Source organism: Filicampus tigris, chromosome 6, assembly GCF_054856515.1.
Source record: "Filicampus tigris isolate MCC_2025a chromosome 6, RoL_Ftig_1.0, whole genome shotgun sequence".
Lineage (NCBI taxonomy): Eukaryota > Metazoa > Chordata > Actinopteri > Syngnathiformes > Syngnathidae > Filicampus > Filicampus tigris.
The window spans coordinates 23,901,436-23,913,950 of NC_141222.1; the positions used below are offsets into that span (position 1 = coordinate 23,901,436).

The following is a 12,515-nucleotide window of genomic DNA, read 5'->3' on the forward strand; positions in this document are numbered from 1 at the left end:
GGGGGACACATGACTGACACATTTGTGCTTCTGTTTGTGTGTGTGTGTGTGTGATTGGGTGTGCACAATCTAACTGCCGTTTTGAACTGAAAGCCACTTCTGATGTGGCCGCTCACAAACCAACAACAAAAACAATTACGACTCCTCGGTAGTGACGACAGAAATTCACCCTAACGTTAAGAACAACAATCTTAGACTGAGTATGAACGTCTGCGCTTGTGGGCGTGTGCATATGTGATTGCGCATGCTCTAGATGAAGATTGGACAAAAGGCTCCCATCAAGGGAGCGCATACAGATGTGCATGCACCAGTGATCCCACACACACACACAGCATGCCATGATGGTGAACAGCACAGAAGATGCATAGAGCCATCTGATGTGAATAATTTAGACGTTGTGTGGAAGAGCATGTGGAGCGAGAGATGAGAGTGAGAAAGAGTGAAGTAAAGTAAGAGCAGTTCAGATCAAAACAAAAAACAAAAAAAAACAACAACATGTAGACTCTGTACACAGCACTTCAGAAAGACAAGAGAGAGAGATGAGAGGATAGAAACAATAGGCCGATCGTCCTTTCCCCCCCACAAGCGTGGACTATAAAGGCAGCCGGTGTGATTATCCACACTTGAGCGGCTTCACTCACTAAGACACTCTTGAGCTTCCAACTACCGGTGCATAATGTTCTCCTAATGGACTCCACTAACGCTAACATCACCATCTGCATTAATGGACTGCTGCTAACACTAACAAAAGCACGTAGTGCAGCGGACATAGCCTTTACACTTATTGACTTCTAAAGAGACGCCTCTTCCGATGCTTTCCGCGTTGTCAGCATTAATATTTCTAATTTACAATCTATGAGTACAACAATGGAAATGAAAAGTATAACACACTATACTCTGAATTCTGAGTGAGGACCAGGTAATGGATGTATGATGCGTTACAAGAAATCATCTAAATTTTAATATGGTTTGGATGGGTAATTATTTTCGCAGGATGGTCCCATTACCTTTTGGTGAGAATCAACATGTTGAGGATGGAAAAAACAAATGAATTTTAAAGGGGGCATATTTTTTCCAGAATATGTTCCCAGCAGGCCCACTAGTTGAAACATGGCATTCTGATTAATATTGCGTTTGTGGAATATGAGTTAAGCAGCAAAATACACCCCTTTTCAGCCATCTCAGGGGGCGGCCATTTTGTCACTTCTGTCGACTGACCTGGATGACCTGTTTTCTGAAGCTAAGCCGTGATTGGTTGTTACCTGAGCCCTGAGCATTTGTGATGTCATTTTCAGTCGACAGAAGTGACAAAATGGCCGCTCCCGGAGATTTATCTTAAAACGGGTGGATTAACTCTTATTCCACAAACGCAATATTTATCAGAATGCCCTGTTACAACTAGTGGGCTTATATAGAACATATTCTTGAAAAAAATATGTTTGGGTTGAATTCCCTTTAATTAATGAGCAAAACCTCTGTGTATGTGAAATAAATGACATCGAAAATACATTTATGTACAGTATGTGAAATCTTATCCAAATCAAATTTTCTATGCAGATATTCAGCTGAGTGAATATCAACTAAATAATCAAATAATATCAAAACTGCATTATTATCTTTGTCAAGGAAGCATTCATAATGCAACTCTTGTATTGCGTCTTGGGTCTGATGGTGTAGTGAAATATGAAAAATGGAAACTCTTGTATTGTATCTCACTGCACGGATTGTGCAAGCGGCCTTATGAGTACATCATTCTCTATTTAAAAAAAACACATATCCTGAGAATGAACAAAATCCTATCCGTATTACTAGTACAGATACTGAGACAAAAGTTCAAATAGAAAATCAAAAGAGAAGTTGTGTTTTTCACGTAAGCTTTTTGACTCATATCCAAGCCTTTGGATTTGGAAAACTGTGCTTGGCGACTGTACGCAAACCCAGCTTGTTTGTGCGTGTAACGCCACTGACCTCGTAGCACACTTAGTCTGGTGGAGGCCGTGAGCTCTCCTGCTGAGTTAGAGGCGTGGCATTCGTAAATAGCCTCATCTCTGGGGGTCCTAAGAGGCTGGATTCTCAGGACAGAGCCAGACCCGTCATCAAATTCAATTACCTGTGTAAAAGACAATAAGAAGATATACTATTGACGCTGATAAAATAAAATCTATTTATTAATCAAAGTGACAAAGGACTACACAAACACACACACGTCCACACACCTACATATTGCGCCGCGGTCAGGGTGGTGCTTTTTAAAATATACTAAAGATGATAATAATAGCTCTAAATTGTCCATAGGTGTGATTGTAACTGTGAATGCTTGTTCGTCTACGTGTGCCCTATTGGCTGGCGACCAGTACAGGGTGTACCCTACCTATCGCTCAAAGACAGCTGGGATAGGCTCCAGCACGCCTGCGACCCTTGTGAGGATACGTGGTATGGATAATAGATGATAATAGATGATAATATCAGTAATGCATTCATTGAATTCACAGTTTTTACAGCAAGGGCACGTGCGCCTGTCTACGAAAACAGAGCCCCGTGTGTTCAAAAGCAGCGTTGTTAAATACTCGGCCAGCTTTTGCCGGTGAACAAAAAGATCCGTCCGACAGGGGTGCAAATCCATCTGATTACTTGATTATTTGATGGAATCGATAGGAAAAAATTCTAAAAGGATTCGATAATGGTAGCCCTAATACACGTCTATGCCTATTTTTAATTAGGTGAGTGTGTCAAAGCAGTAAAGCCAATGAATAAGCCCATGAGTAATAGATTCGCCACTACTCCATTCAGGGATCTAGTCTGAATGGTTCCCAGCTAGCAGCCCAAAAAACAACTTTGGCCTGCCCGTAATGACAAAAAGTATTCCGAAATCTGATGTCATTTTCATGCAATGTGTACGGGATGTGTAATACCTTTTGGTGTACTGTACTTGGATTAAAATGCCCTTGAATATGATTAGTACATGCAATGTGAGAGATCAGGATTTTGAATTCTCAGAAGGCTCCCGCTGACTAAAATCCAATAAATCAAAAATTCCCACAGTCACTCCCAATAGACAGGACCGATCCAATAATATATGGTAGGTTTATGTATGCCCGATTAAAAAGAAAACAATTCAGTGATTTAATTACAAATAAGTAGACAGCAGGAAGGAAAATAGACTTATAACGCCGATAATCCGAGAGAGGCAGGTTCAGCGTTTCCTTCTGAGGTTGACTTGTAGGGGCAGCTAAGGTTAAAGCCTCTGGGAAACTAATAACGATCATACACAAATCCTATACACTGAATCCCAAATAATCAAGTGAAAGAGTACAACAGTGCTTTTACGCTATAACTGACCACAAGACAGAGGCTATGTTCAGACTGCAATGCGTGATGTCCAAATTTAGATTTTTTGTTAAATTACAAAAACAAATGCAACTACAACGCGTCTGCACAAAGCACGATGTTAAGCGACGTGCACCCAAAACATGACGTCATGTGGCGCAGTGTTTCCGGAAGTAAATATGGTAGGGGCTCATCTCATATCGCAGGAGTAGTGATGCGGGAGGAGGTAGAAATATTTTGCGGAAATGAGGCGACGCTTCTCCTCATTTTTATAGAGATGTCTACTAAACATGACGTCACGTCATCATTGCTGCGTGTAACAAATGAACCGTCCGCGTGGCTGAATTACGACGATCGCCACATATGCGAACTTCATGCTTCATGTTTGAAGTGGAATTCAATTGAAGTCGAATATAAAGCTAACGCTGTTACTCAAAACAACTTCGCAGACTCCCAGTAGCCTCCAAGGCAGGATCATACCTCAAATCTCTGGTTGCTGACTTTTTTGCCTTTCTTGTTCCACACAATCTTGGGTTGCGGCTCACCGGCGGCCTGGCACACAAACGATGCCACTCCGCCTTGGACTCCTGTCTGGTCTTCTGGGGTTCGGGTAAACCGTGGAGGAGCTGTGTGAAAAGAAACATGAAAAAATCAAGATAAGTGCCTGTGTGTGTGCGTGTGCATGTCTGTGTGATCTAACTAGGGCAGTTGTGATGGACATTTCGGTATGCATTACTACACCGCTATTGCGTATTTACACATAGATCCTTTAGTGGATTATTGTATTTTTAAAATGCACTCAGGCACCAAATATCCTGACATACTACTGATGTACTGCCATAATCTTTGATTTGCACATCTGCAGCACTTACGTTTGAATGACTGCGCTAATAAAAAGAGAGGTGAAGGCCATTTAAATCAGAGCCTGCAATGATTCGCTCACGTCCACTCCTTCAGATTTAAAACGAGTCTTGAAAAATGAAACAAGAAGTTTTAACCCGGCTCCTGCAGTCCGCCTCTGGCTGCTAACGAAAACTCTTGTGTGTGTGGTGTGTACAGTACGTTTGGGTGGCTTTGTGTCGGCAAGTGTCTTATTTATTTCTTTGTGTTCACGTTCCACTGTATTCCGCCATGTTCCTCTTGCTGCCCCTGCACCACCAAAGAAGCTTAATATTTCTGTGCCATAAAGGATTTACGAAGACTTACTTCTGACATGACCACTAAAGCCCCCTCATTCTAGGGACGCCAACAATATCATAACCACTGCCTCGGCGGGATTGTGACATCACGACATCAAAAAGATTCGGCACGTCAGTCACGGCACGTCATCGGCCGCTTGCCTAATGGCATTCCCGCCAAACCAGAAAATCCCTACTTAAGGGCTTAGTGCCAACTGCCCTGACAAAGGGAGAGGAATTGCTTTTTGCTGTTTAAAAGGAAGGAGGCAGAGTGGCTAAGCTTCGCAGAGAGTGTTGGAAGTGTGGGGAGGACAGAAGAGGAGAATGGCTGAGATAAAGGGAAAGATGAGCGGGACAGATGGAGAAGCGAATCGAGGCGGAGAGCGTCTGGCTACGACAAGTGGGAAGCGAGAGGAGGGAGGGAGAAAATGGCGAATGCCCAGTCACCTGGATCAAATTCAAATACTGAACTTGCACCCAGTTGCAGTTTAGTTTACAACTAGGATAGCACAACAAGGATACAAACTGGAGCATTTTTGACTTCTGAATCTGGTGGGGAGAAGTTCTAAAATGTCACAAACAAAAATGATCTGAAACGCTGGATTGTGTCACAATATGTCATCAATGCCACTGCGGGACGCACAGGACCATTTACTTCCTAAGTGGATTTTCTGACAAAAATGCAAATATAAATATCGACAAAATACGTGAATAATACATGCTCTTAATATATTTCATTTTTGATTATACATTTTTCAATGCATCTATAAAAGATCCAATATACTAACCCAACAGCAAATGGTTTGAAGCAAACAACAGAATAACCACATACTATATTTTTTCTACTTTCTTTCATAAAAATGACCATTCAAGGATGGCACAAACTGCTGGACGAGAAACCAGACAGAAATCAACTCCCGTAAAATAGTAATGCAATAATAAGGTTACTTTCTTGTTTAGAGAACGGAGAGTGACAGATAGGACACAACCATTTGCATTCTGGGGCGGGGGTAACAATTCCATTACAACTTCTCTTGACAAAGATGCTGATTACAGTACGATATTTCGTGTTGAAAATGACAGTGAGTGGGAGTAATTGAGCAATATGTTTAATATTAATGGTTGTAGATTGCAGTGTTGCTTAAAAAGATAACTTTTTTTGTCAATTGGAAGCCGAAACACACATAGAAGCTGATCATGATCATTTTGTATGATTCCATACGAAATAATGCGCTATGGAAAACAGACTTGTTTTCATTACCTACAGCAGATTAGTGCGGTGGCTGGAATACTACTGCCGATTTCAGCAACGCAAATGTTTTTTTTCAATATGATACCATTCTCAATGATTTGCCCGTTACTATACAAGCACCATTAAGACATCACGCTGGTCTTAAAGAAACTGCCAAATCCATCTCTAATTCAAAATTCACCCACTCGCCTGAAACGATACAACAGATTGACTCGGTAGGGGGGAAAAAAAAAACAAAAAAACAATAATGGTTAGCTGCAGCCCCGAGCATCCTGCGCGCAAACTGTGCATTAATTTCCTGGGATGCATGAGCGAGTGAGCAAATGCGTGTGCTCCCATCTGAGAGGTAGCAAACGAGAGAGAAGAGAAAGGATGAGGAGCGGTAGAGTCGCCCTCTTAATCCTCTTGCTAATCTCTCCCCCACAAAACAAATGAAAAGTGCAAAGCCAGTCGAGGCACACTAAAAGGAACGGCAGATCGTTTCAATGTATGTTTTATTTGACCCCCCCGCATTCCCACTGCCCTTCACTCAAATACTCGAGCTCATGTTTGATCGTCGGAGTCTCCCCTCAGAGGTGTCTTTTCGAAGTGCGCGTACAGCCGATTCTTCGTCACTCCATCGTGTCCTCCTCGCTCCGCAGCTGCTACCTCTTTCATCCTCCTCCTCGTTACTCTTTCTTCATCTCCTCTCTCCATCTCTGGGGTGTTATGTAAGTCCTCCTGTCACACTGACTGACTTAATGAGGGGAGGGGGTGTGTAACCGTATGCTCTTGTCTCAATTCACCCATCCACTTTTACTTCCCTCCAACCCACACTTTGTTCAACATCTTCTTCATTTCCCTTCGGTTACCATCTTTTTCGCCCATTCGGTAGCGATGATGTCTCATGTTAAGTGATGGGATTTACCGTGTATGCGGAAGGGCTGCAGTTTTAATATTTCAGTGATGTCAAATGAGTAGCTGGCCTGACAAGCGAAAACTTGAAAGAGGAAGTTGAAGGTTTCGCAGTGAGAATCTATCGCCTCGGTTTGACCCAAGATGGAAATGAGGGGGAAATTACTGAGTGGTACCGCAGCGAGAGATTTAGATGGAATTAGACGGTGCCAATCTTCCCCGCTTTGTGTGTGTGTGTGTGTGTGTGTCTGTGTATGCGTGCGCATTTTTGTGTGTGCTCAACGGTCGGCTGGCCTACATAAAGGTCGGCATATAGTGGGGATCTGATCTACACAGCAGATGGCGGGGATTACAGAGTCAGCTCCCTGCACTGGACAACTTTTTTTTTTTAAGTAAAGATGTTTGATAAACTTTGATCCCGAGGTAGAAAATTGTCATTTGGTATTCTTATGGAGTTTAAGGCCAAGTACAAGTGCCACAATTGACTGAGATAAACACAAGATTTTTTTTTTTCTTTAATACATTATTCAAAACGAGGGGGTGTATTATACACAGGTTTATGGAAAAAAATAATGAATATTTGGCACATTGTTTAGACGTTTACCGGTCTCTAGGGGTAAGGACCGGATGATATTGACAAAATTCCATATAGTATCTTGATATTCATGTAAGATATCTCGATAACGTTACAATAACAATATTGTTACGGGTTTGGTGAAAACTAAGAATTTTTTTGAAAGGAAATGCAAAATCAGTCTGAAAGATGTGGTGATTGCATTTTTCTTAATGAGTGCTTAATGACAGTCATCAACACTGACCAAGTCAGCAATAAGTAAAACAATTATATTCACATTGAATTGCGACTATACTTCAACAATAATTTTATGCAATAACAGGAGTGTTTGTTGCGTTTGTGTGCACGCCTGTGTTAATTGCATCAATGTGCGTTGTCCTGTACCAATTTGTCAATGCACGTGTGGCTTGACGCATTACGCAGTGTGAGTGCTAAGGCTTGGCAACACAAGGAATGCTTCCAAACCCGACTTGGACCTTAGACTTATGACACAGTGGCTTGGGAGACGGAAATCTGGGGTTTTCTGCTCAATATCTGCAAAACTTGAATGTAGAAGGCGACTGGACTTGTTGAAGAAGTTTAACTTTTCATTCAATACTAAGTTCTAAATTTCTTGATGCAAAAACTAAATCAAATGTAAATCTCTGGTAGGAGTATCACCTGCTGGACGGTCACAACGCTTAATTGACGAATGAGGATCTATAAATGAGGATCCATAAATGAGGACATATCTTCAGTTGCTCTTTCCCACTAAGAAGCTCCAAAAGGTCAGCTACTGCATTAAAGCTGAGTACGATGTGTGGCGGCTCTTCCTTCCTTATAGCTATTTTTTTCTTGCTTTTAATTCAGTAAACTGTGACAAATATAACATTTGGAGAAACTCCCCGTGAGATAACCTGCACACTGCACAGGGATGATAAAGATTCCACAGCGCACAGCTTCCAAAGAACCAGGAACAAGATTAATTTAAGCTAAGGGCAATGTGTACAAACATACTGTAGCTGAAAAACACTTTCTTAACCCGATGGGGCCATGTCTTGAGATTTGCAGAAGGAAGCACAAAATCTGTAGGGTGTATGATATACAAGAACTTGGATTTATTATTGAAAAAATAAGAGCAAAGATGGAAATGAAGATAAGGGTGATTGAAAAGAGCGGGATCAGAGGAAATGTTCCAACTATAGGGAGATTATACTCCTCAGCCTTTCATGGAAATGCTCACGTCGCAGTATTTGTTGGGACTGGTTTGTTAGTCGAGGTTGGTACAATGTGGTTGTCGTTGCGGTCGTAGAACACTGGGCCAGCTTTATACACTTACTATGAGACTGTAGGTGCTTTCCACGTGTGCTTAGCAGATCCTTGCGGACCCTTACAGGGTTCTGTGGGAGATATTCCTCATGGGTGAGTCCCTTGCGAGGTGATCCAGGCATGTCCACCCAGTAGAAAATAGACATGTCAGAGGGACTATTTGTTTTGCGGCTTACTTTGCAACGCCCCAGCGTCCTCTCGGAGCAACTGGAGAAGGTGGACAAGCTTCCCTCTGGGAATCCCTCATTAGACTGCTGTGCCCTCCACCCAGACATTGATAAGAAGCGGAACACGGATCAACTGACAGACGGATGAAGAACTATGACAGATGAAGGGTCAGACATACCACCTGGTAATGGGAATTCTAGTATAATCCAACTGATTTAAGGCCTTTACACACCAATCAGACGTTTAGGCCAATGTGACGGTTAGGCCACGACGGTCGACGTCGGATTGGTGTGTAGAGGCCTTTAGGACGGAGGTCGGTACTGGTCTGATTGTCAGTCATGGACTGGGTGAGGTGAACAAAGCATTAAGAGAGATTGAATCCCATGCCAGATGCACCAAAGTCAGCTATGGAAGCCACAAACCACCGCTATTCTAAAATCTAAGCGAGATTCTACTCACTGCATCTCTTAATATTACCTCCCCCCTAAAAAAAAACAGCAATGCGCGTCTTAACGAAAAATCGGATAAATGTTGCAATTCAATTGCTCCCCGAGTCGTGTGGTTTGTTGTCCAAGTCACTTTGCAGATCTGACTCAAAAAGGTATAAAGCAGAGAGTCCTATCCGAACAAATCAGATCAATGGGCCCAGCAGCATAAAATCGACTCAAGCTGCCTGATCCGGTTTGTAACAAAGCTACAAATTGAACATTAGAACCCTCCGCTTTCAAGAATATAGTCAAGCATTTCATTTTCTTTGGTTATAAGGAGCTGCAGGGTCCAAATATTTATAGGCGCTAATCCAGAATGTGTGCCGGTTGTTACTGCTCACAGGTGGAATGCTGGATCATCCCTCAGAGGATGAGGGAGATAATTGTTTATTGAACTTTCTGATCAGGTCGATATCAAGCACATCCTCATGTTTGGACAAGATCCTTGTTGTTTCCCTTTTAAGTGGAATTTAAATAGCATTTGGGACTTGTTATGCCTCTGCATTGGGTGTTTTGATTCCATCTGAAAAGGCTGCTTTAGATGCAAGTGCAACTTGCCAAGCATCTGTGCCTGCACCCCCACGTACCCTTGTACGTGTGTGTTCTCGTCGATCGTTAAGCATGTAATGAGTCATTTACAACCCTTGCCAGGGAAGATCCCAGTGCACTGTGCTGCATGTGGCGGTGGGCGGTTAGCGGATGACTCCGCAAATGAGAAGTGAGTCAGGCTTGTCAGACAAGTTGAGGAACGAGGCCAAACGTGGAGCTCGAGCCATGGCCATGATAGTGGGCCCCAAGAGTGGGCGGGAGGCTAGCCAGAAGCATAACATATTAACATCAAGCCGACACATTAAGAGCAAATTATCAGCTGCTCGCGTTCGTCCTAGAAATGAAATTGGATGGCTGGAGCCATTAAACACGGAGAGACAACTATTATCCCCCAGCAGTGCTCAAATGCGTTTGAAAACATTTGCCAAAACAGGCTGTTTAGGCAGTGAAAATGAATTTATAAAATACAACCTAACTGCTAGGAAAATTGCTACAATTTTTGATACATTTCAAATCAAAGATATCGTTGGACAGTGCCGCTCGGCTGTGTCTCAAACCGACGCCGAATACTTATTTTAAACACGACTGGTTTCAAATCTACGTGTGCTTGCTTGCTTGTTTGCATGCATGTTTGTACAACTTCCAGTTGATGTAACAATAATTACTTTAACAATGCCATAAATAACACAATCTTGCTACTGCTGGTAGTAATGTACATCTAATTAGCATGCCACTTACCCGCTGTAACTGCCCCTGGGTCTGGCTAGTGCCAAATTAATCAGGGTTAATTTGGTAGAAACACAAGGGGGGGGATTTAGTCAAATGTGGTTTTCTTTTCCACTACATAGGTCATTAGAAACACATGGGCTGGCCCGCTTGGTACCCAACTTTACTGGGGTCACTCCTGGCTTCCCATAAAGAAGAACAGAGGAGTTTGTGGTCAGAGCGCATTACTCACACACGGGCGCCCGGCTAAACTAAGCTAACGCTAAACAGGGCGCTTGACAGAATGGCGCACCTGCTACGATAACCGTAAGATAGCATCAGTCAGTTCCTGTTACTCATGGCCGGACGCACACCTATGCTAGCTTCTAGCAGACGCAGCAACTTTGCTGAAAACTGTTTTAAAAATTTACGTTCAAGTTCTCAACATGGGCTGTTCTTGACTCTGCCCAGTCTGCCAGTTTTACACTCTGCTAATAATAAAACGCTTTTACTTTTTACTTGAAGTGAGGTTGTCAAGCTTGCAAAATTATTATTTAGATAAGGATTCAAATAGTTTTATTGATGTACAATATGACAAAAACACTTTTTTTGTGCCACACCAAAGGTTTTTTGTGGACATTTATTTACTTTTATCAAGACAGGCATTCATGTCAAATTTTTGTGTCATGTTACAAAGAAAAGTGTAAGAAAGAGCCTAAATTGGCAAAAAGGGCATCTCTAATGTGATACAAAACACACCATCGGTTGATGATTATCATTGTTAGCAAAAAACAAGATTTCCTTGACTTGGTTTGGCATATTTACTACATTAGATGTATTGTCTGTATCAGAAATACCACCAGTATTTGTGCGACATACATGATTGATACACAGAAACACGGCTCAAACACGGGCATGTGTTTCACACCCTTCATCTAATCCCTGAGGGCAGGACCCGGTGATCTGTGTGACCCTGATAGTCTTCATCTATCAGCCGAGAAGACACTTGCACGTAACAAGATACTTATTGAAATCTAATCTCTTGTCTACTGGAACAACTACACGTGTTCATGTATGGAGTACTCCAAACATACTCACACGAACTCATTCATATGTCATTTAAACACAACAACATGCACGATAGAGAATATTGTGTTGTGGGCCTACATTGCCATGCTGTCATTTGATTGATGAGTCGATTGATGAAATATCAGTGGTCATTTTGTTCTACTATGGTGTTTCGAAAATCTGAATTTCTTTTTGAGTGTGATCATTTTCATAGATGTCAGTACAGGAGCCCATATAGAAGCACGACTCTTGATACTTCAACTCAATGATTATAAAAAAAAAAATTAAAAAAAAGTTTACTTTTGCATTTCTGAGTTGTGATGGCAAAGAGGAAAACCGTGAGGAAGGTAGATGTGCCAACCCCTATCATCACATCTCAGGAACATTCTGGATATTTTGTCTGGAACGTTTTGATGTTGCCAAGAACATTTGCATCTCAGTCAAAACAACAAACGCTCCACCAGAAAGGCTCTCAACAACATTAAGATATTCATTCTGTTTTTAAAATATCTTCTTGCTTTGAATAGTTTTAAGTGACAAAATATTGACGTTATTTGTTCTTATTTCTGTTTTCATTGATTAAATACAAGGTCTTGGCATTATACTGCTAAACAGAGGTGCAACAATTAATCGATAACTAATCGATTCTCAAATTAATCAACAACTACTTCAGCAAATGATGCATCGTTTAGAGCCCTTGTTTAACTTCCGCAGTCAGAATCGACAGAATTTAAGCCTCTCAACAGTACGTATTCTCCAATTTCTGTAGTTTTAAAGTAAAAATGTTATTCAAAACGTTGGTTTTACAAAGTTATGATGGTGGCAGTTTGAACCTCCATTGTGAAAAATTGCGGACTGTTCTCTACCTAAGAGGTTCCACTGTAGTTCATAAGAGTCATTACAGTCACCACTAGCCAACATTCTACCCACGTATTTCCGCAGCTCAAAAATACACACATATTTTGTGTTGTAAATCAGACCACTGAACAAAGTGCTCAAGGGAT

General features: G+C 41.8%; 1 protein-coding gene across 20 annotated transcripts in view; it reads right to left on the reverse strand.

The window, feature by feature from the left end:
* Nucleotides 1-12,515, reverse strand: part of LOC147146356 (receptor-type tyrosine-protein phosphatase delta-like) — a 197,779-nt gene that overhangs the window by 56,020 nt on the left and 129,244 nt on the right. For 19 of the 20 annotated variants that reach the window (XM_086034659.1, XM_086034661.1, XM_086034658.1 and 16 more), the window contains 2 exons: nt 3,808-3,953; nt 1,969-2,110 (listed from right to left, as the gene is read on the reverse strand). In XM_086034659.1, the coding sequence (XP_085890785.1) occupies nt 1,969-2,110; nt 3,808-3,953 (288 nt within the window). Of the gene's footprint in view, nt 1-1,968; nt 2,111-3,807; nt 3,954-12,515 lie in introns of those variants that run through there. The other variant, XM_086034670.1, reaches the window with a different exon arrangement.